This window comes from Triturus cristatus, chromosome 8 (genome assembly GCF_964204655.1).
Source record: "Triturus cristatus chromosome 8, aTriCri1.1, whole genome shotgun sequence".
NCBI lineage: Eukaryota > Metazoa > Chordata > Amphibia > Caudata > Salamandridae > Triturus > Triturus cristatus.
This window is the reverse complement of record NC_140591.1, coordinates 1,667,975,230-1,667,996,325: the sequence shown is the minus strand read 5'-3', so window position 1 is coordinate 1,667,996,325 and position 21,096 is coordinate 1,667,975,230. Positions and strand designations below refer to the sequence as shown.

General features: G+C 47.7%; 1 protein-coding gene across 1 annotated transcript in view; it reads left to right on the top strand.

Annotated features, from left to right (window-relative positions):
- Nucleotides 1–262: 262 nt before the first annotated feature.
- The window catches only part of LOC146808536 (vomeronasal type-2 receptor 26-like), a 40,258-nt gene continuing 19,424 nt past the window's right edge, over nucleotides 263–21,096 (top strand). The window contains exons 1-2 of the mRNA XM_085623986.1: nucleotides 263–565; nucleotides 7,534–7,657. Coding sequence (XP_085480112.1) covers nucleotides 263–565; nucleotides 7,534–7,657 — 427 coding nt within the window. The remainder of the gene's footprint in view (nucleotides 566–7,533; nucleotides 7,658–21,096) is intronic.

The window sequence follows — 21,096 nt, the reverse complement described above, 5'->3', positions numbered from 1 at the left end:
GTCGGGCCTACATAGGCATCAGAATTCATTTTACGGAGCCAAGCATGGCTGATTGCAATTTGAGAGTCACAAAATGAAATACATGTGGACCATTGGTCGTACATGTGGCCATTAGTACATAGTTGTTGTAATAGCGAATTGCAAAGATTAGCTATTAGGTAATCGCAAAAAGAACTATACGTGCACATACCCCTAGCTACCTGCAGAGGTCAGTGCAGCCTCCCACCACAGTCTTGGGGCAGTACAAGAACAAGATACAGATATGGGGATGTTGGGAACAGAGGACCATGTTCAGGATGGATGTTTAAACTTCAATCTGGGGTTTCTCTCCCTCCAGATTCTTCATTATTTGAAAAGGCTGCATTTTTGGGCTGGAAAAGGGGGTGAAATCTTCTTTGATGCAAATGGTGATGCCCTCGCCTCCTATGACATCCTCAATGTTCAGATCTCTCCAGAGGATGTCTTCAAGCTCGTCAAGGTGGGAAACTTCGATTCAAGGGCACCAGAGGGACAGGACATCACCATCAACAGGAGCGGCATACTGTGGAGCGATGGGTCCTCTCAGGTGAGGTCAGGGGTTACAGGAATATGCACTAAAGTGTGCAAGTGGCAGCATGAGAACAGAGTTTGATGCATCTCCTTTAAAAATTCCATTTGAACACATCTATGGAGACAAAACATGTTTTAGTCATGGAATTCTACTGCAAAAGAATGTTTTTTGTCCTAAATGTCTCCTGCAAATTGCTTTGCAGGAAATTTGGCAACGGATCAACGGTTTGTAATGTTGACAAAGTACAGTTTTTCATCAGCATTCTACTATAAATGCAATGTAACAGGACATTGTGAACACCCCTCACATATTTTGCCAGTTGGCATCAAGCTATTTATTCATTCAGCACTAATAAGGAGTAAGAAAAGGGTCAAGCTAAGGTGAGCGATTAAAATACAAATGGTCAAATTAGGGGGACTGACAACATAAAAGCAGGAAGTGCTTTATTTTCCAGAGGTTACATAGTTAAAGTAGAGGGGATGCTATGATGTGATTGTGCAGCACTCAGAGGTCTATTAGTGTGGGTGCTACATTCGAGGAGCTAACTTTCCTTTCGAAACTCCAGCCCTGTGTTTGAATAAGACTGCAATAAAGGCTTCAAGCCTATTATTACTGAATAACAACTATTTTATCTCATCCTAAACATGAGTAAAACAAGAATCCAGGAGCTCAATATTAAACTGCAACTCTCTGCATCACTGCTTTGTAAAAAACAATACTGCATCACTGCCATGTAATAAAGAATACATAATGCATCACAAAATATAATAAAGAATACTGCATTACTGCCATGTAATAGAAAACACTGCATCACTGCCATATAATAAAGAATACTGCATTACTGCCATGTAATAAAGAATACTGCATCACTGCATATAATAAAGAATACTGCATCACTGAAATGTAATAAAGAATACATACTGCATCTCTGCATATAATAAAGAATACTACTTCACTGCCATGTAATAAAGAACACTGCATCACTGCAAAGTAATTAAGAACACTGCATCACTGCCATGCAATAAATAATACTGCATCACTGCCGTGTAATAAAGAATACATAATGCATCACAGCATATAATAAAGAATACTGCATTACTGCCATGTAATAGAAAACACTGCATCACTGCCATATAATAAAGAATACTGCATTACTGCCATGTAATAAAGAATACTGTATCACTGCATATAATAAAGAATACTGCATCACTGCCATGTAATAAAGAATACTGCATCACTGCCATGTAATAAAGAATACATACTGCATCTCTGCATATAATAAAGAATACTACTTCACTGCCATGTAATAAAGAACACTGCATCACTGCCAAGTAATTAAGAACACTGCATCACTGCCATGCAATAAATAATACTGCATCACTGCCGTGTAATAAAGAATACCGGTCTCCTATAGCAGAGTGATTCAGTTTTGTACTCAGGAGGCTAGAATCAAAGATAAGTTACAACAAATGAGTGCCTCCCAGACAATGGATCGATGGTTATTTCGTCAGTGGGGATCTCAAAAACTATATCTCTACTTATGTTCAATTAATGAACCCTGTGTCCTTATGTGATCTTTGTGGAAAGTTGGTAGCGTTTTCCCTTTTCAAGATTAATGTATACCACTCAAGACGTTATACCAAATCATTACAAATATACCAGAAGAGTTGGCTACATCAAACATTTATCTTTAAAGGGAACAATGTAAAGAAACAATAACATGCATATTTAAATTTTGGACAAAGATAATACATTGATAAAGGCAGTACACAAATATACATCACCCAAGAAAATAATTGATACATTCTACACAATAGACATACTAGACATTACATGCATTTTACCAAGAAGACATACTACTGTACATTACATATGCCCTAATAGACTATGTTAATTTTCCATGTAGTGGATCTTATATGCCCTACTAAATTATAATGCTGGGAGCTTTCAGCTTTATGTCCTCAACCCTATTCTGGTGTGGGGTCCTATAGAGGTCAGAGTACAGATGTAATAATTTTTGGCTAAGCCATCTAAATTGAGCTTAGGCGTTTAGTACGTTTTCGCAATCTTTAAACAGAGTAACTCTTGGCCTCAATAAAATATGTGCCGACGCGTTTCGACCTTTGTAGTTGGACCGAAAAATGCTTTGGATAGAAGGTCTTCTTCAGGGCTGGGGAAACTTTTGTAGGACACTGTAATTACATAATAAAGGACATGTGAGGGTTATTTTAATTGGACTGCTACTTGAGTGCTAACTTAAATATTGTTAATGTTCCTGTTGAGTTACACACACCAGATATGTACCTTGATTGTTCCTAAGCGTATGTTTGGAATCCAACTTGGACGGAGATCTATCGGTGAAGGAGATTGCGGATCAGGTGTCTTCATGTTTTTCTTGTCTTTTGTTGTTTCTTAATTTCTTTCTTTTTTCTAGGAGTTACATGTGGGGGTTAAAACTTAGACCATAATTCAGCAGGATAGCTCAACAAAGCTTCGCTAGGCGTGAATGATCGTGTCTTCCAAGCAAGTTGATTCTGTGTGATGTTGAGTGTGCTTTAACACTGTGTACTTTGTGACAGGGGCATTCTTGAGTGAATGTGCCATGCTTTTACTTAAGTTGGCTTATGAGTTGTCGGTACGGTGCTGTGATCTTAAGTGATTCACTCAGTGACGGCTGGCATGATTAAATCCTGCAGAATTATGGTCTAAGCTTTAACCCCCAGCTTGCCTAGAGGGCCACAGAGGGCTGTTTAAGGAAGACCCCCATTCAGAGAAGACTACCAGGAGCCCATGTAAAATAGGATGTCCTGTTCAACTCCCTCCTTCTGGAAGGAGGCATCTGGGCAGCTTAGCTACATAAGCTGCAAACATCCCGACACTACCAGGCGGGAGTTAAAGGTGCAGGGGGTGAGGCCTCTCTTTCATCTAATGTCACTGTCCTGAGGGAAATCTCTTTATATCTTGTCATACCTGGAAGAGGTGATCTCTGACTGAGTTCTGTCAACCCCAAAATAACAGGTTTTGAGTGTATTCCTCATGTACCTTCCATATTTTCATATTGCAGGGTTGAGTTTTGTAAAGATCTGTGCAGTCTCTGCTATCACCATAAATAGTAGACATTTCTACCAGTGAAACCTTGTGTACGCTGCACCTATTGTTAATGGTTGTGGCTTGAACATTGCACAATAGTTGCTTTGTAGACGCATCCATTTTATTATTCATTTCCCTGCTCTCTCTTTAAATTGTTCCTAATCAAACCATAACAGAGATGTTGAGAACACAGCACTGTCCTGTCTCAAGTAAACAATGTGGCATCTGTTTAAGTATTACAAACCCTAGAAGGCCAGAGGTTGCAATTGCCTCTCAATTGGATGCCAAAGACTCAATGAAGCCAAGTTGTCACCCTGTGTCATGCACATCCGCGGATAGTGGTGTCTCTCTTCACTAGCAGTGGCTGTGGGAGTGGGATGCACCTACACCTTTCATAGCCATGATATAACTGAAAATGTACCTTCTAAAACACACTGCAGTCCTGCTCAAATCTGGGCCTCGTTGAAAGATTTACCACTTCTTCATTCAAGTCCTAGACAGTCCAGAAGACCTATATCCAGGCAGGGGTCTGTACCAACTACTCCTTGGTGTGCGGTGTACAAGCCATTCACTCTGTGTTGGGGTCATGTGTGGTTTAAAAGTGCCGACTGCCGAAGCTTTTTTTAAATTGGACATCTTGTAGATCAGTGGTTCGCAACCTTTTGACTTCTGAGGACCCCCACTTATCCTTATTGGAACCTGGGGACACCCACTGAGCCTACTGAATCATTATTGGAATTTGGGGACCCCCCCACAAGACATTACTGGAAGCCGCGGGACACTGGCCTAAGCATTGTCGATGATGTGAACTGCAAAACAATACACAACAATACAGAAAAAGCATTTACCAAACAAATACACAAATGATTACACATTTTATTTAATTTGCAAACACATAAAAAAATAATAACAATTTTAATAGAAAAGTTGGAGCTTTTGTTAATTCAATTCTCTTTGATGCACCTACACTGCTCCCACAAAGCAATCTGAGGATACTAATTTAATTTTTAGCCTCTAGTTTCAAATTCCTTACACATTTACAGTACATTAAAAAAATGAAATTGTACATTTCGCTTTTTTTACTGATATACTTTTTATTCATCTGTTAATATTATTTAATTTTCTAAGTGGTCACATACAGCCCTGAGGAGGCTTTGTGGACCGACAGGGGTCCCCGGACCGCAGGTTGGGGACCACTGTTGTCAATTACTAATCTTAGCTATTAGCTTTCAGTTACCCTATCTTTAGAAACCTTTCCTTCCCTGTTTTATAAAGTATGCACCATGCATTGGGCAGAAGGGAAGACATGCAGCTATATACAGGGGCAGCACCCATTTCTAGTTCTGAGTGATAAGGCAAAATATTGCTGAGGGAGAAGCCATTTGCATCTCTTTATAGAAGTCTGGGAGCCACTGTAATGAACCAGGACAGCGTCCGGGGAAATGCTTCCTCCTTGACTATTAAAACCCTCTGGTAGATGCCGCTCTAGAATGTCAGCCTCCTGTTGGACACATCTTTATCACTGGGCACAGCTGTCCTATGCCACTGCATGTTCATCGACTGCACTCACAGCAGGTAAGAAAAGGACCAGGTCCAGCTGCCTGGTCTGACATCAAGAGCGGTTTGAGAAAGAGAGATATGTAGCTTTGAAAACTGGCAAACTAAAACATGATTATTTCAATAGTATTAATAACAATGCATATTCTTCAGATTGACAAAGCCATTACTTTCAGATACAAAAGGCCACATTTATGATTTGTAAATCATTTTACTAATGCAAAACAAACACAATACCCTCTGCAACCCTCTCCCACCCTGGACATGGTTACATATTTACATCTGGAGTCCAATCCCTGGCTGCTGTTCATTGCATGTACAGGATAAAAGACACTACTTTGTAACTTTGCAGATTGTGAAGCTGAAGATGGGGTGGTCATAGATGGAGGTGCCAACAGGTTCAGTAGAAGAGCCACCGGATGCAAACAGTACTCTACCTAGGGCCAGAATAATGCCATTTCCAGGGGGAGAGGGTGAAGAAAGCACCGACAAATGTCCCTAAGTTTCTTTATGTGGAACTAATGTGCTTTTTTGGGTCTGTTCCTTGATGAATTAAATAATTTAATTTGTGTAAACTGACCATAAAACATGATTTTAATCTAAATCTGAGTGAAGCCATGATATTATTGATGGATATTCTGAGCAATAATTGCATGGAGTAAGGGCTGGACACCAGTGTCAGTCCAACTTCGGAGATGTGGCCTGTATGTGCAGGTGCTCGCGAGCAAATCAGGGACTCTCGTGGCATTTCCCAATTTATATTTTAGGCCATATCAGTCCGCTGCGAACTGAGGCTTGCTCCTAGATGGTCCTAGACTTATAGTAGGTATTCCTAACCCATTACAGCTAGGTCTTTCCAGTATCTTACACAGTTTTTAGACATACCAACTGGGAGCAAGAATAAAATTATTTCGCCCACTAGCTAGGTATTTTTAATTCACCTCTGTCCACTCCACTACACAGGGCCGGACTGGGAACCAAAACCGGCCCTGGCAACGTGCTCGGCCTCCCCCCTCCCCCCCCCAGAGGAGGGTGGGGGGCACCGAGCTCTTTGCCAGGGCCGGTTTTCGGCCGATTTTGTTACAGGGCCGATTTTGCAGCTATGCTGCAAAAACGGCCCTGTAACAAATCACGGTCCCCAGGGGCCCAAAACCGGCCCCCACCCATGCGACGCACCGGGGGATTGCCCGGTGCCCGCTACGGCCAGTCCGGCCCTGCCACTACACCACTGCACCACACATAGTCTTCACAATAGTGCTCCTACATAATACCGCAAGTCGCAGCACGCCACAGTTCGCAGCAGACTGAGATGGCCCCTACGATGAAGCATGTCACCAAGGGGAAACCCTGGTGAGTGAGGGGACTCAAGAAAGAAAGTTTTCTTTCCTGCTGAATTTCTGGCTCAGATTGAGTGAAAATCCCTCCCTTTTTGCTAGGTTCTATACCCGACATTTCAGGTTTTTCAGGTCTACAATTGCATTAGGAGGGTGGACCTAGCGTATACCTCTACCTCCCACTTATTTTCTGATCTAAATAAAAACCCTGTCAGTACTTTTGCTTTGAGCAGAAGTATTATCTTTAATACACTGCTAAATATATATGCGAGAACACATATATGCAGAGTTTCATGTATAAATGGTTTGTAAGGTATTATTAATGACAACCATTCAAACATACTGACTTTGATATGGGTTACCACCACAAAAAACCGTCTGGATCATATAGTCTTGTGAAACAGGCTCTCTATTTGGGGACCAAACCACCCCTGACCAGAACTAAACATATACTATAAGTATCTTCATAGAGAGAGCAAGCATTTACCAGCCATCCCCACCTAGTTACTGATGCTAAGGAACTGGGCACTGGGGCTCATGTGCAGCACTGTCTTGCACTAGAGGGCCTTTCGCTCCGTATCACCACTTACCCAGTGCTGAGATGGGTATGCTACCACTCATGAGCCCCAGATACCTTCCAAACATCCATCTACCTGTCCATGGCACGTAGTTTGTCAGCAGTTACGCCTTTCTATGAAGCGAGTATGGCAGCAGACAGAAACAAGAATCCATTCTATGTATTTGCCCTTCCTCCTATGTTTCTTATGTCTCAGGCTGCATGGCATACTTGGAGCATTGAAGCACTCTTGGAGTCCTCATGCTCTGTTTCATTGAGATATTATTATATATTTGCACATGGATCTTTTTTGACATTCTTTTTCTCTCCGTTCTCTATGGACACTGCATTTTTTTATTATCTCTTTTTCTCTCATGATTCTTTCAATCAGTGCATCTCCTTCAGTGTTTCTCTGATCTATCAATGCTGTTTGTGGTCTTCTTCAGGTCCCGCGCTCTGTCTGCAGTGACCCCTGTCCTCCAGGTTACCGAGCAGCTGCCAGAGAGGGGCAGCCTGCCTGCTGCTTTGACTGCGTCCTCTGCTCCCATGGAGAGTTCAACAATGGTACAGGTGGGCTCCAATATTATAATGACCTTAGCGGGAGTTGTTATATTCACATTTCATATGATATGCCACAATATCTGGCAAACTTCAGAAGTTTTACGTCAAGGTCAGTTTTTCATAATGGGATTTAGACATATATAGAAGGCTTTTTGGAGAGGGCATGCAATCTGAGAATACAAATGGCAAAAGACAATTTATTTTGCATGTGATTTAGTGCTCTCTTAGGGACTTGTGATATGCACTAGATTCAGATGAACAGCATGCCCTTTGCGTGTCTACCTCTAGACCACTGTTTCAGGAAGGACAGCTGATCAGGTCAAGAATTTGAAGTGTAAAGAAATGACTGGAGGCATAGATTGGGAAATATCAAGGGGCATATCAGCAACAACCGGCGATAATTATCGCTAAGCGCACTTAGCGCTAGGATAACTATCGCCAGCTAGCGGGATTTTTATCGCTGAGATAGCGTGCTATTAGCAACGCTTATCTCAAAAGCGATAAAAATCCTCACGCTAACTGCCTAACGTGAGATTATCGCTGGAAACCCAGCGATAACCTCACGCAATGTTGCATTAGCTTGATGATAGGGACTCACAAACTTAGCCATGATATCCACCTTCCATAGGATATCATGGCTAAGTCAGTCCTGAAGCAGGCGTAAGGAAAGTAGTGATAACAGGGGTTATCGCTACTTTTCCTGCCGCTATGCTTCATAGCGTGGGGCTTGATGATAGGAGAAATGTCGTTAGGAATTCCTAGGCTAACGCAAGTTTCCACACGTTAGCGTGAGCTTGCTAATTAGGCGATAAAATTATCGCCGCTTTTCGGTCAAAAACGGCCGCAAAAGCGGAGATAATTCTATCGCCTCGCCTTGCTGATATGCCCCCAAGAGATTTAGCAGTGCTTAAAGGAAACAGAACCTCCTGATTATAGCAACACGATAGAAGATAAAGGGTGAACAATGCAAACATTGAAAAGGAGATCTTGCAAATGCTTGGACAGATGTCTTCTGCTTTTTATCCTCAAAGTTTTGTTCCATATTAAGTGAAAAAGGAAAGTGGACCCATGCGGATGCCGCTTGTTTAGCCTGGGAAGAGATGGGTGAGGAGAGCCTTGCCATAAAGTGGAAGTGCACTGCCTTCATTCCTGTGGTTGTGAGGGTGGAGTCAGAATTAGTTTTAGAAATTCCATGAATACTGTGTAGAAAGGGACTGCAGATTAGTTCCTCCTGAGCTCTGCCGTTTGGTGGATGGTAGGGGCAACAGTGGGGCTGTAGGGTCTGTTGCTCAAGGTGGGGAGGTTTTTTTGGCCAGGCCTGTTCCTTTGTCTCTAATTGCTATGTTGGGAAAGTTGGGGTGCAGCATTTTTTCACTTCACTGGGCCCACTATGTTGCGGGTGCTCCTGCTTGGTGCCATCCCCAGTACTCCCTGACGTGAGAAGCATCACCTTACACAAAGGCTGTGTTTAGAAGGGCAGCCTTGGAAGGACACTTGAAAGAGTACAACCATAAACTGGCTCTGAATCAGGACATGGTGGATGCACTCTCTATAGTGGTGATTGTTCACCAATAGGAATACATTCAGCTCAGTAATATCTCTGTTCTTGAAGTTTGAAGTTCTACAACTTTAACTTGTATATATAGACTGCTCTGTGTAAAATGCACTAGTACCTTTTGCATAGTACAGCTACACTATCTGAAACAATTAAAAACATACATTTATAAAAATGGTTTATTGCATGTAGAGCAGATATCTGAGTTTACATTTTAAGGGTAATTCCTCAATTCCAATCCTGTGCAGATTGTTAAAAAAACTCCCAGCAGGTCCATTAGCTCGGTGAAGTACCACGCAGGCATTTAGCACTTGCCTTCATCATTTTCAGATTTCTTATATCACTATGTGTCATAGCTGTCCCACTTATGTTGAGGTGTTTGTGGTTCAACAGTGTTAAGCTCTCAACTACCAATACTTCTTGAAATCAACGTATTCCCTTTATTTCCAACCTCAAATGTGTGTGTGGCTTCTTTTGAGCCCACTGGCCATTAAGCTTGCTGTATGTGACATACAAATGTGAAACCACATGAAATGAAAGGTCAACTTCCTGCCGTAGGACGTGCTCTACTTTGCTGTATTTTCCCCCAGGTTTGTCCTATTGTGCTGGTAGAGGGGATGGTAGGAAGGGGAAGGCAACAAGGGAACTAGAGAGAAATTGCTAACTACAAAAGTGGCAGCTCACCAGTTCTCAGTCTGTAACGACTCGCATTTGCTGTTTCTCTGCAAAGGAACCTTGTCGGATGCGTAGTGGGCTTTCCCAACTTGTATGAAAGCGGTCATGAGATGGCTCAGTGGCAACAACCTTCAGAGCAACCCTAACAAAACTGGAATTCTACTGTTTGGCCCTGACCCCCTACCTGGCTGGTTGGGCTGCTGGTCAGCAGATTGCCTGCCTCCCTCCCAATGAATGCAGCCAAGAACTTGGAGGTACTATTTGAGGCTGACTTGACTATGAGAATGCAGATTGCCTCGGTAGTCAAGTCATGTCTCTGGATCCTGAGAACACTGAAAAAAATCCTGTGCTTCCTACCCTGGGATGTGCAAAAAAACATAGTTCAAGCTTTGATTCTATCCCATCTGGACTACCCCAATGCTCTTTATCTTGGTTTCTGATTACTTCACACACTGCCTCCAAGTGGTACAGAATACGGCTGTGCAACTATTGTTAAAAAAAGAGTCATCTTCAAAGGTTTAATGACTGCGCATCATGCCCTTCATGAGGCGGTTCCAAAGATGCTTGAACTTAAGGTTCTGCATGTACTGTCACCCGAGACCATTGCACTCCACGAATGCTCGATTTCTGGATGTTCTGTCATTCAATAAAAAAGGCAAGGGGCACTTCTTTCTCCCTTCTGGTAGACAGTCTCTGGAATCAGCTCCGTCTCCAACTTAGAAGCACCATGAATGAGACTGCTTTCAGATAGTTATTACAAACTCCCCTATTTGGCAAATAATGCTTCCACTTTCCTAATATTAGTGCTGGCACACTTGTATGTAGGTGTACGCTCTATAAATACACTCATTCATTCATTTGTCTGTGAGAGTGTGTTCTTACAACCTGACTCCATCCATCAATCCATTTCACACTCAACTTCTCTCACTTACTTAAAGTCACGCCCGATCTACACCATTGTGCAAAGCGCACTTTTCTTCCACAGCTTTTGCAAATCACCTTCCACAGGCCTCATATTCCCTCAGTGAAGATACTTCCCTTGAAACCCTTTCAAGTTCTTAGAATATTGAATTGATTTTCCTTCCACAACCTGACTCTCAATGTTTTCTCCTCTGTTGTAATGAAGAATGTGTTCTCGTATAGTGTAGACACACGCTTTAGTTGAATGCTCATATGTGTTGGCCATAGTGATCGCTTCCTGTAATGTGGGATTGTCTTTCTGCCACATGCTTTCTCTAGCCTTATCCAAAGTACACCCCAACATACACTGATCACACAAACGCTCACCAGTGACCATACCAAAGTTACAAGTAAAGGCGAACTAACGCAATTCAGTAATGTACTGTTCTACAGAGTCTTTTGGCCATTGTACTCTTTCCCCAAAGTGATAGCATTCAAGAACAGTGCTCACTTTAGGGAGATAATGCTTTTTTTTTTAAACCAAATTGTGTACTTATTCAAATTTGTGGCATCATCATGAGTTAATCAGGGATGTGTTCAAAGACATCTTGTCCCTCAACAATGACATTTTCCACTCCGCACTGAATACATTTTTCCACTTTTGCTCCTGTATAGATGGATCTCCAGAGATGGCAAGAAAAAATAGTGGTGCAGTAACAGTTTACATTTTGAGAAAAAAACAAAAGGAGATAAGAGAATAACATAAAAAAAATACTGTCATGTGGAGAAGAACCACACTGGTATTCGATAAAAATACCTAAATTGTTCCTATGGGCACCAAAGTATCACTGATACCGGAATTCATATCTGAACATTGCTAGTCCTAAGAAAAAAAGAACTTCCAAAACCCACAATGTAATACCTGGAATGTGGAAACTCCACTCAAATAAACTCCATATAAGTTGCTATGAGTGCTTGAAATCGTTGTAGAAGTAGAAGTGGTTTGAAAAAATAAAACCATCCAAATCCACAATGTAACACTCGGGATGTGGAAACTTCAATCAGAAAAACTCCATATAAGTTGCTATGGGTGCTTGAAATCGTTGTGAAGTAGAAGTGGTTTTGCGTTTCACCTGCAAAACCAAAATGGCACTCACCATGTGGTATAGTGCGCCGCCAACAGAGTGTCCTTGCCTCTACTCCTCTGACAACCTACATATGCCACCTAGAGACCTTACTTGTCACTTGTTCTTCCGATTGTCGCTTCGTGAAGTTGGCAAAAGAGGAGAGTTTATGTTCTTCCAGACAAACACCAATCCAGAACTGCATCCACAAAGTAGATAGCACCACGTGGTACGCGCCATATAGGCACCATACACCTCAGCAAACCGATAGGCAGTGATCAGTGCCAGGGCACCCTAGGGCAGAGGTCTTCAAACGTTTTTGCTCTGACCCCCCCCCCCCTAAGCAAAATGTTTTGAGGTCGGGCCCCTGTCCAAAACTTTACAGCAAGGATTGGGAGAGCAGGATGGTCATGGTTGCGTGCAGAAGGCGTGGCTTATGAGATGATTTCAGGAGTACTTTTTCTATAGTTCATAAACCACACTAGATTTGAGACTTATAAAACAGCAAATACATCAAACAAAAACATGTATTTTTCCCATAAACTGCTCCCCAGAATTTGGTTTGTTTGTGAGCCCCTCACACCCTTAGACCCTAATGCAACTACACCTACTGTACTAATGATAACTGCAGTCCTGAGTAGCAGGCTATCTCCTCTGCATCTTTCACCTCATCCCCATCATGCCTGACCATCACTCCAATCTTGAAACAGGCTCTCTGTCCTGTTAAAAAAAAGAGCTCCCATGTTGTATCCCTTTCTTCTGCGAGGGTGCCCTTGGTCGTAATGCTAGAAAGGAAAATAATCTCCCATGCCCCTTTTTTAAAGGTAGACAGTCATAACGGTGATGCAGTGGGCTCCTCAAACCCCTGGGACCCAGCCCTGCTGCAACTGCTTCATTTATGATAACCAACAGTGGCCACTTACACACCAAGCAGCAGTACCTGCTGCACTGATGAACGGCCCTTTAAAAAAAAAAAAAAAAGTAAAAGGCCACTTATATTGTCGCCTTCTTTGGGGGGTATCGCTCTGAAGAAGCTTTCTCTGGCCATTTGTAAATATAAACATTAGTCCCCATACAGTGCTCTCTATTCTGGGCCATCTATTTGACATTATCCATGAATCTCACTCGTTTCCTCTTTCTCCTGGACCATTACTCTGAGGCCCCAGGGGTCGCGAGTGTTAGGGCTCTGCATCTGAATGCAACCCAGCTGGCCTTCTACCTGCCTCCCCATGGACATAGCTATCACAATAAAAACTGTCCCTGAACAGTTAATGCTGACTTTGAGATGCCTCTGTCTGAAAGTGAAGGGTGTGGGGGTAGTGCAGAAAGTTAGAGAAGAAACCAGCCTTCTTACCAGCCTTAATTGATTGAGTCACTTAAAGCCATGGTCACCAGAATTATGAGTTTCTGCAGCAGCAGCGTTTTCCACATAATTATGAGTTAACCGCATTTGCTACATAATCCATTATCTGCTGCGAAATCTGCAAAATTTAGCCAAAAAAAATTGATTCCAGCTCAAATGGAACAAAAGTTACTTAAAACGTGACCGTTGTTCAGGAGCAGTGGAAGGCCTTCTGCAAAGATTGACTGGTAATCTTGTAGCTCCTTATTGCTGTATTTGGGTGTTAAACTGGTACTAATGAGGTGAAATATTGCTCCTAACAGCATAACCACAAATTAAAATGTCAAAATAATGAAATAATGCTAACCACGAAATGTGCTGCATTGTGCCGCATAATTTATCTTCTCTTGCTGCATAATTTATTCAACCATGCCACATAATGTGGTCCTCTCCTGCTGAAAAATTCCAGTAGCTCTGCTTAAAACTTCATGGTGGCAAATATATATTCTGTTTGAGATGTAATGTTGGGGTGTTAGCTGAGTTCTGGAATAACGGAGACACATACAAATGTCTGCATTACTCATTATTAAAAACTATACTTTGTAAAAGCTTGTTTTATCTCAAACACTGCATCAATTTGCAGCACCCTAGCTTAGACTATGTGAAATACTGTATTAAAATACTGACTTAAATATTTACAGTGCTTTCTGCCACAGACTGTGGCCTCATAGCACTATAAACAGGGGCACTGGAATTATGTGGCAGGAGACGGACAAATTATGCAGCAGCGTTAACAACATTTTGCAGCAAGCAAAGGCGAATTATGCTAAATAATGCTGAACATTTTGTGATAGCATTAATGAATTATTTTGCTGTTTTTACACTTGTTAACACTGTCCTGGCATATTTCCATTCAAAAGTACCAGTTTAATTTCCACACAGAGCAATAATGCACTTAAATTACTGTGAATACACACAACAAAGACTTTGTTTTTAGCAACATCTTTGACCCTGCCAGCACACCCAGTGACCACTGACCCCAAGGCACACTGATCACAGTTTTGACTTCAAGGGCATTGAGTAAATGAAGACAGTCTGGAAATGCAGCTTCCAGGCCATCTTCATTTACATGTGTTTGCAGAGGCATTTGCACCCCCTGGGAAACCATCCACGCCCCCCCAGGGGGGCGCGCCCCACAGTTTGAAGACCTCTGCCGTAGGGTAACCATTGCACTTAAGAAATCAAATTAACATGACATACCATAACACTAAGGTGCCAATTCCGATCCGGTAAAAAAATTCCCCGTCCGACTCGTATCCGGATTTTTTTCCGTCCGAATCGTCAAAGTAGCGTACAAACTGCCAAGTACGATTCGAACGGAAAAAAGTCCATACGAATCGCATTGGGAAGATTTCCCCACACGTCCTCGGGTCGGGAAAAGTCACCGACACGTCCCCGGGCGAGAAACCCACCGTGCGGAAAAATAAAGTCCGACTGCGCAAGTACGATCCCTCCCGTCCTCCCCATTTCACAACCGTACGCAAAAAACACCGTCCGAACCGAACTCCCATAGCAACCATGGAGACATGTGCCCGCATACGCGCCGAACACCCCACCACCCCCCGCCCGCGTATGTACGCCCCGAACCCCCACCCGTGTATGTACGCACCAAACACCCACCCGTGTATGTACGCCCCCGAACCCCCCCCAGCCGTGTATGTACGCACCGAACCACCAGCCGTGTATGTACGCCCCCGAACCCCCCCCAGCCGTGTATGTACGCACCGAACCACCAGCCGTGTATGTACGCACCTAACACCCACCCCAGCCGTGTATGTACGCACCGAACCACCAGCCGTGTATGTACGCACCAAACACCCACCCGTGTATGTACGCCCCCGAACCCCCCCCCAGCCGTGTATGTACGCACCGAACCACCAGCCGTGTATGTACGCCCCCGAACCCCCCCCAGCCGTGTATGTACGGACCGAACCACCAGCCGTGTATGTACGCACCAAACACCCACCCGTGTATGTACGCCCCCGAACCCCCCCCAGCCGTGTATGTACGCACCGAACCACCAGCCGTGTATGTACGCACCAAACACCCACCCGTGTATGTACGCCCCCGAACCCCCCCCCAGCCGTGTATGTACGCACCGAACCACCAGCCGTGTATGTACGCCCCCGAACCCCCCCCCAGCCGTGTATGTACGCACCGAACCACCAGCCGTGTATGTACGCACCAAACCCCCACCCCAGCCGTGTATGTACGCACCGAACCACCAGCCGTGTATGTACGCACCAAACACCCACCCGTGTATGTACGCCCCCGAACCCCCCCCAGCCGTGTATGTACGCACCGAACCACCAGCCGTGTATGTACGCCCCCGAACCCCCCCCCAGCCGTGTATGTACGCACCGAACCACCAGCCGTGTATGTACGCACCAAACACCCACCCGTGTATGTACGCCCCCGAACCCCCCCCCAGCCGTGTATGTACGCACCGAACCACCAGCCGTGTATGTACGCCCCCGAACCCCCCCCAGCCGTGTATGTACGGACCGAACCACCAGCCGTGTATGTACGCACCAAACACCCACCCGTGTATGTACGCCCCCGAACCCCCCCCAGCCGTGTATGTACGCACCGAACCACCAGCCGTGTATGTACGCACCAAACACCCACCCGTGTATGTACGCCCCCGAACCCCCCCCCAGCCGTGTATGTACGCACCGAACCACCAGCCGTGTATGTACGCCCCCGAACCCCCCCCCAGCCGTGTATGTACGCACCGAACCACCAGCCGTGTATGTACGCACCAAACCCCCACCCCAGCCGTGTATGTACGCACCGAACCACCAGCCGTGTATGTACGCACCAAACACCCACCCGTGTATGTACGCCCCCGAATCCCCCCCCCAGCCGTGTATGTACGCACCGAACCACCAGCCGTGTATGTACGCACCAAACACCCACCCGTGTATGTACGCCCCCGAACCCCCCCCAGCCGTGTATGTACGCACCGAACCACCAGCCGTGTATGTACGCCCCCGAACCCCCCCCCAGCCGTGTATGTACGCACCGAACCACCAGCCGTGTATGTACGCACCAAACCCCCACCCCAGCCGTGTATGTACGCACCGAACCACCAGCCGTGTATGTACGCACCAAACACCCACCCGTGTATGTACGCCCCCGAATCCCCCCCCCAGCCGTGTATGTACGCACCGAACCACCAGCCGTGTATGTACGCACCAAACACCCACCCGTGTATGTACGCCCCCGAACCCCCCCCCAGCCGTGTATGTACGCACCGAACCACCAGCCGTGTATGTACGCCCCCGAACCCCCCCCAGCCGTGTATGTACGGACCGAACCACCAGCCGTGTATGTACGCACCAAACACCCACCCGTGTATGTACGCCCCCGAACCCCCCCCAGCCGTGTATGTACGCACCGAACCACCAGCCGTGTATGTACGCACCAAACACCCACCCGTGTATGTACGCCCCCGAACCCCCCCCCAGCCGTGTATGTACGCACCGAACCACCAGCCGTGTATGTACGCCCCCGAACCCCCCCCCAGCCGTGTATGTACGCACCGAACCACCAGCCGTGTATGTACGCACCAAACCCCCACCCCAGCCGTGTATGTACGCACCGAACCACCAGCCGTGTATGTACGCACCAAACACCCACCCGTGTATGTACGCCCCCGAACCCCCCCCAGCCGTGTATGTACGCACCGAACCACCAGCCGTGTATGTACGCCCCCGAACCCCCCCCCAGCCGTGTATGTACGCACCGAACCACCAGCCGTGTATGTACGCACCAAACACCCACCCGTGTATGTACGCCCCCGAACCCCCCCCCAGCCGTGTATGTACGCACCGAACCACCAGCCGTGTATGTACGCCCCCGAACCCCCCCCAGCCGTGTATGTACGGACCGAACCACCAGCCGTGTATGTACGCACCAAACACCCACCCGTGTATGTACGCCCCCGAACCCCCCCCAGCCGTGTATGTACGCACCGAACCACCAGCCGTGTATGTACGCACCAAACACCCACCCGTGTATGTACGCCCCCGAACCCCCCCCCAGCCGTGTATGTACGCACCGAACCACCAGCCGTGTATGTACGCCCCCGAACCCCCCCCCAGCCGTGTATGTACGCACCGAACCACCAGCCGTGTATGTACGCACCAAACCCCCACCCCAGCCGTGTATGTACGCACCGAACCACCAGCCGTGTATGTACGCACCAAACACCCACCCGTGTATGTACGCCCCCGAATCCCCCCCCCAGCCGTGTATGTACGCACCGAACCACCAGCCGTGTATGTACGCACCAAACACCCACCCGTGTATGTACGCCCCCGAACCCCCCCAGCCGTGTATGTACGCACCGAACCACCAGCCGTGTATGTACGCCCCCGAACCCCCCCCCAGCCGTGTATGTACGCACCGAACCACCAGCCGTGTATGTACGCACCAAACCCCCACCCCAGCCGTGTATGTACGCACCGAACCACCAGCCGTGTATGTACGCACCAAACACCCACCCGTGTATGTACGCCCCCGAATCCCCCCCCCAGCCGTGTATGTACGCACCGAACCACCAGCCGTGTATGTACGCCCCCGAACCCCCCCCCAGCCGTGTATGTACGCACCGAACCACCAGCCGTGTATGTACGCACCAAACCCCCACCCCAGCCGTGTATGTACGCACCGAACCACCAGCCGTGTATGTACGCACCAAACACCCACCCGTGTATGTACGCCCCCGAACCCCCCCCAGCCGTGTATGTACGCACCGAACCACCAGCCGTGTATGTACGCACCAAACCCCCACCCCAGCCGTGTATGTACGCACCGAACCACCAGCCGTGTATGTACGCACCAAACACCCACCCGTGTATGTACGCCCCCGAACCCCCCCCCAGCCGTGTATGTACGCACCGAACCACCAGCCGTGTATGTACGCACCGAACCACCAGCCGTGTATGTACGCCCCCGAACCCCCCCCAGCCGTGTATGTACGCACCGAACCACCAGCCGTGTATGTACGCACCAAACCCCCACCCCAGCCGTGTATTTACGCACCTAACCACCACCCCACCAGGGAATGTACGGACCGCACCCCCACCAGTGCATGTACGGACCGTACTGACGCCAAAAAAACACGTACTGAACCCGGACAAACCATATTTACACAAGGAGAGTCAAGTAGAGTTTCCCCACACCACCAAACAGGCCCAACAACCCCACAAACATCACATACACTCACCTGCAACTGCCAAACTGCCAAACAGAGGCCCAAAACTCAATCACTCCTCATAACACACCCACACAAATTTCAAACACAGCCACACCCACAAATGGACCAATAAAAATGGACCACACACACAAACCATGAGCCTTTGCAACAGACCCACTGCTGCCAGAGCCCACAGACGACCCACACCACCATACTTGAACCTCACACTTGCATACCTTCACACAACCACCTACACAAACACCCCCTCATCACATTCACACACACACCTCCACTACCACACCCACACACCCACAGCCATCCACACCCACACCCCCACAACCACACCCCACGCCATGTCCACCACCAAGAATCCAAAGTTCACAAAGGAGGAGCTGGAGATCCTTGTCGACGAAATCCTCAGAGTCGAGCCACAGCTCTTTGGGACATTGGTCAGACAGACCAGCATATCCGAAAAAACCGCCATGTGGCAGAGGATCGTCGATTCTGTGAATGCTGTTGGGACAACCAGAAGGACCAGGCACGAGTGCCAATCCAGGTGGTACGATCTGCGGAGGACGGTCAAGAGGAAGATGACTGACAATCACAACCAGGGGAACATCACTGGAGGAGGGCCGCCCCCCAGACCGGTACTATACCATCCCTGGGAGGAGAAGGTGATGTCCACGCTGGCGGTGGAGGGACTACACGGACTGCCAGGACTCCCAGACCCTGGTGAGTACACAAACAACTCACCTCACATGGGGGGGATGCCATACACAATCAATCATGCATGCCACCCCCCCCAAGCCACCACCGGACACAACAACACTCCACAAACACACACATGCCACTGGCACCTCCATGCCCCATGCATCAATCAGGGCCATGCCAAGTCACAGGCCACACAAAACACCAACACAACACAGGATGTGGTCGATGCTGGGAGTGGGGGCAGCAAAACTAACATTGAGCAACTCACAAGCACACAACAATGCCCTCAGCCCATATGGCCCAGGGCACAGCCATACAAACTGTGTGTACCCACACAGTACTGTCTTGCCTGCAAATGATGGCTGCCATGCAGGATGCCATGGGTCTGAAGGCACAATTTGCACATAACAGCAGACAATGAAGATGCATCGCTCTGATAGAGTCTCAGCACACACCGCCACAGCAGCAGCCTACACTCAGACACACTGCCCAATGGGTGCCCGGAGAACAGGGACTAACTCACATGAACAAGCCAATGGCCATTCAAAGACCGGCTAACTGTGTGTGCCCAGGAAGCTGGCCTGAGGTGACAGAGAGTGACAAAGAGAGGGAGGGAGAGGGGGAATGAGAGGGAAGGAGACAGAGGGGGGACACAGGGAGACAGACAGAGGGAGGGAGTAGGGTGACAGAGGGAGACCGACAGAGGGAGGGAGGAGGGTGACAGAGGGAGGGAGGAAGGGAGACACAGGGAGACTAAATCACCCTTGGGTGGTGTGGCCATGTCCACTCGTCAGCCGGTGGACTGTGTGCATGCAGACCAGGTCTGGCAGTGCCTCAACCCCCCCTTCCGTAGATGAAGACCGGTCCATGTGTCAATCTGTGCACGAGTCCATCCGTGCTGCAGGCACAGACCTAACCACACACCCAGTATACCCACCCACCGTGTCGGTAAGAACCCTGTCACAAATGCTTCAGTCCCCTACCTGCAACATCAAATTGCCTTGCCAAAACACCATTTGGCCACGTACAGTGCAACACGTAAGGCGCCTCTGCATGGCTCGCTACGCCCGCACACCACACTGCTGACTGTGTACCCAAATAGATGCATCAACTAAGATTGTGTCTCACACATGCGTAAAGCCCTGACAGCTGTGGCCAAGGGACATAGCCATGCACAAGTGCACTGTGAGAGGAATGCAGGACAGATCCAACTACCCAGAGGAAGAGTGCCAAATCAGAAATGCATGCAACATGGATGCCACATGTGACACTGTTAACATTGTCTCTCTCACACACAGGTCAACGTCGACGAACACCCCCCAACACTGGGGGGGAAGTCACACAGGACCAGGCTCCGCGGGATGATGACCCCACCGCCAGCGATGACTCTCACCACTCCGTGGATGACCCAGACCAACCTGGCCCCTCTGGTGTCCAACCACCTGCAGCACCTGCGTCAGGTACAACTGTGCCAACCACCACCCCCATTCCTGCCACATCCCAGGAGACGTCCAGGAGCCCTGCCCGCACACGACCACCCAGCCAGTCTGCCCAGGAGGGACACGGTCCTCCGGGCACCCAGGAGGAGGCAGGCGGCAACGCAGATGCCATCCCTCAGGGGTCCCGGAGACCCGATGCACCCACAACGGCAGGCCAGGTGCACGTGGGCAGGGGTGGCGGGAGTGGAGGACGGCGGAGGCGCGAACCTGACCAGGCAGCTCAGGACCCGGTAGTGTCCCAGGTCAGCAACATCCTGGATACATACCGGCGTGACACCAGGGGCATGGACCAGATTGCGTCCACCCTCAATGACATCAAGGGGACCCTCCAGGAGATGAAGACCCTGCAGTCCCAGCAACATGCCTGTCAACTGCAACA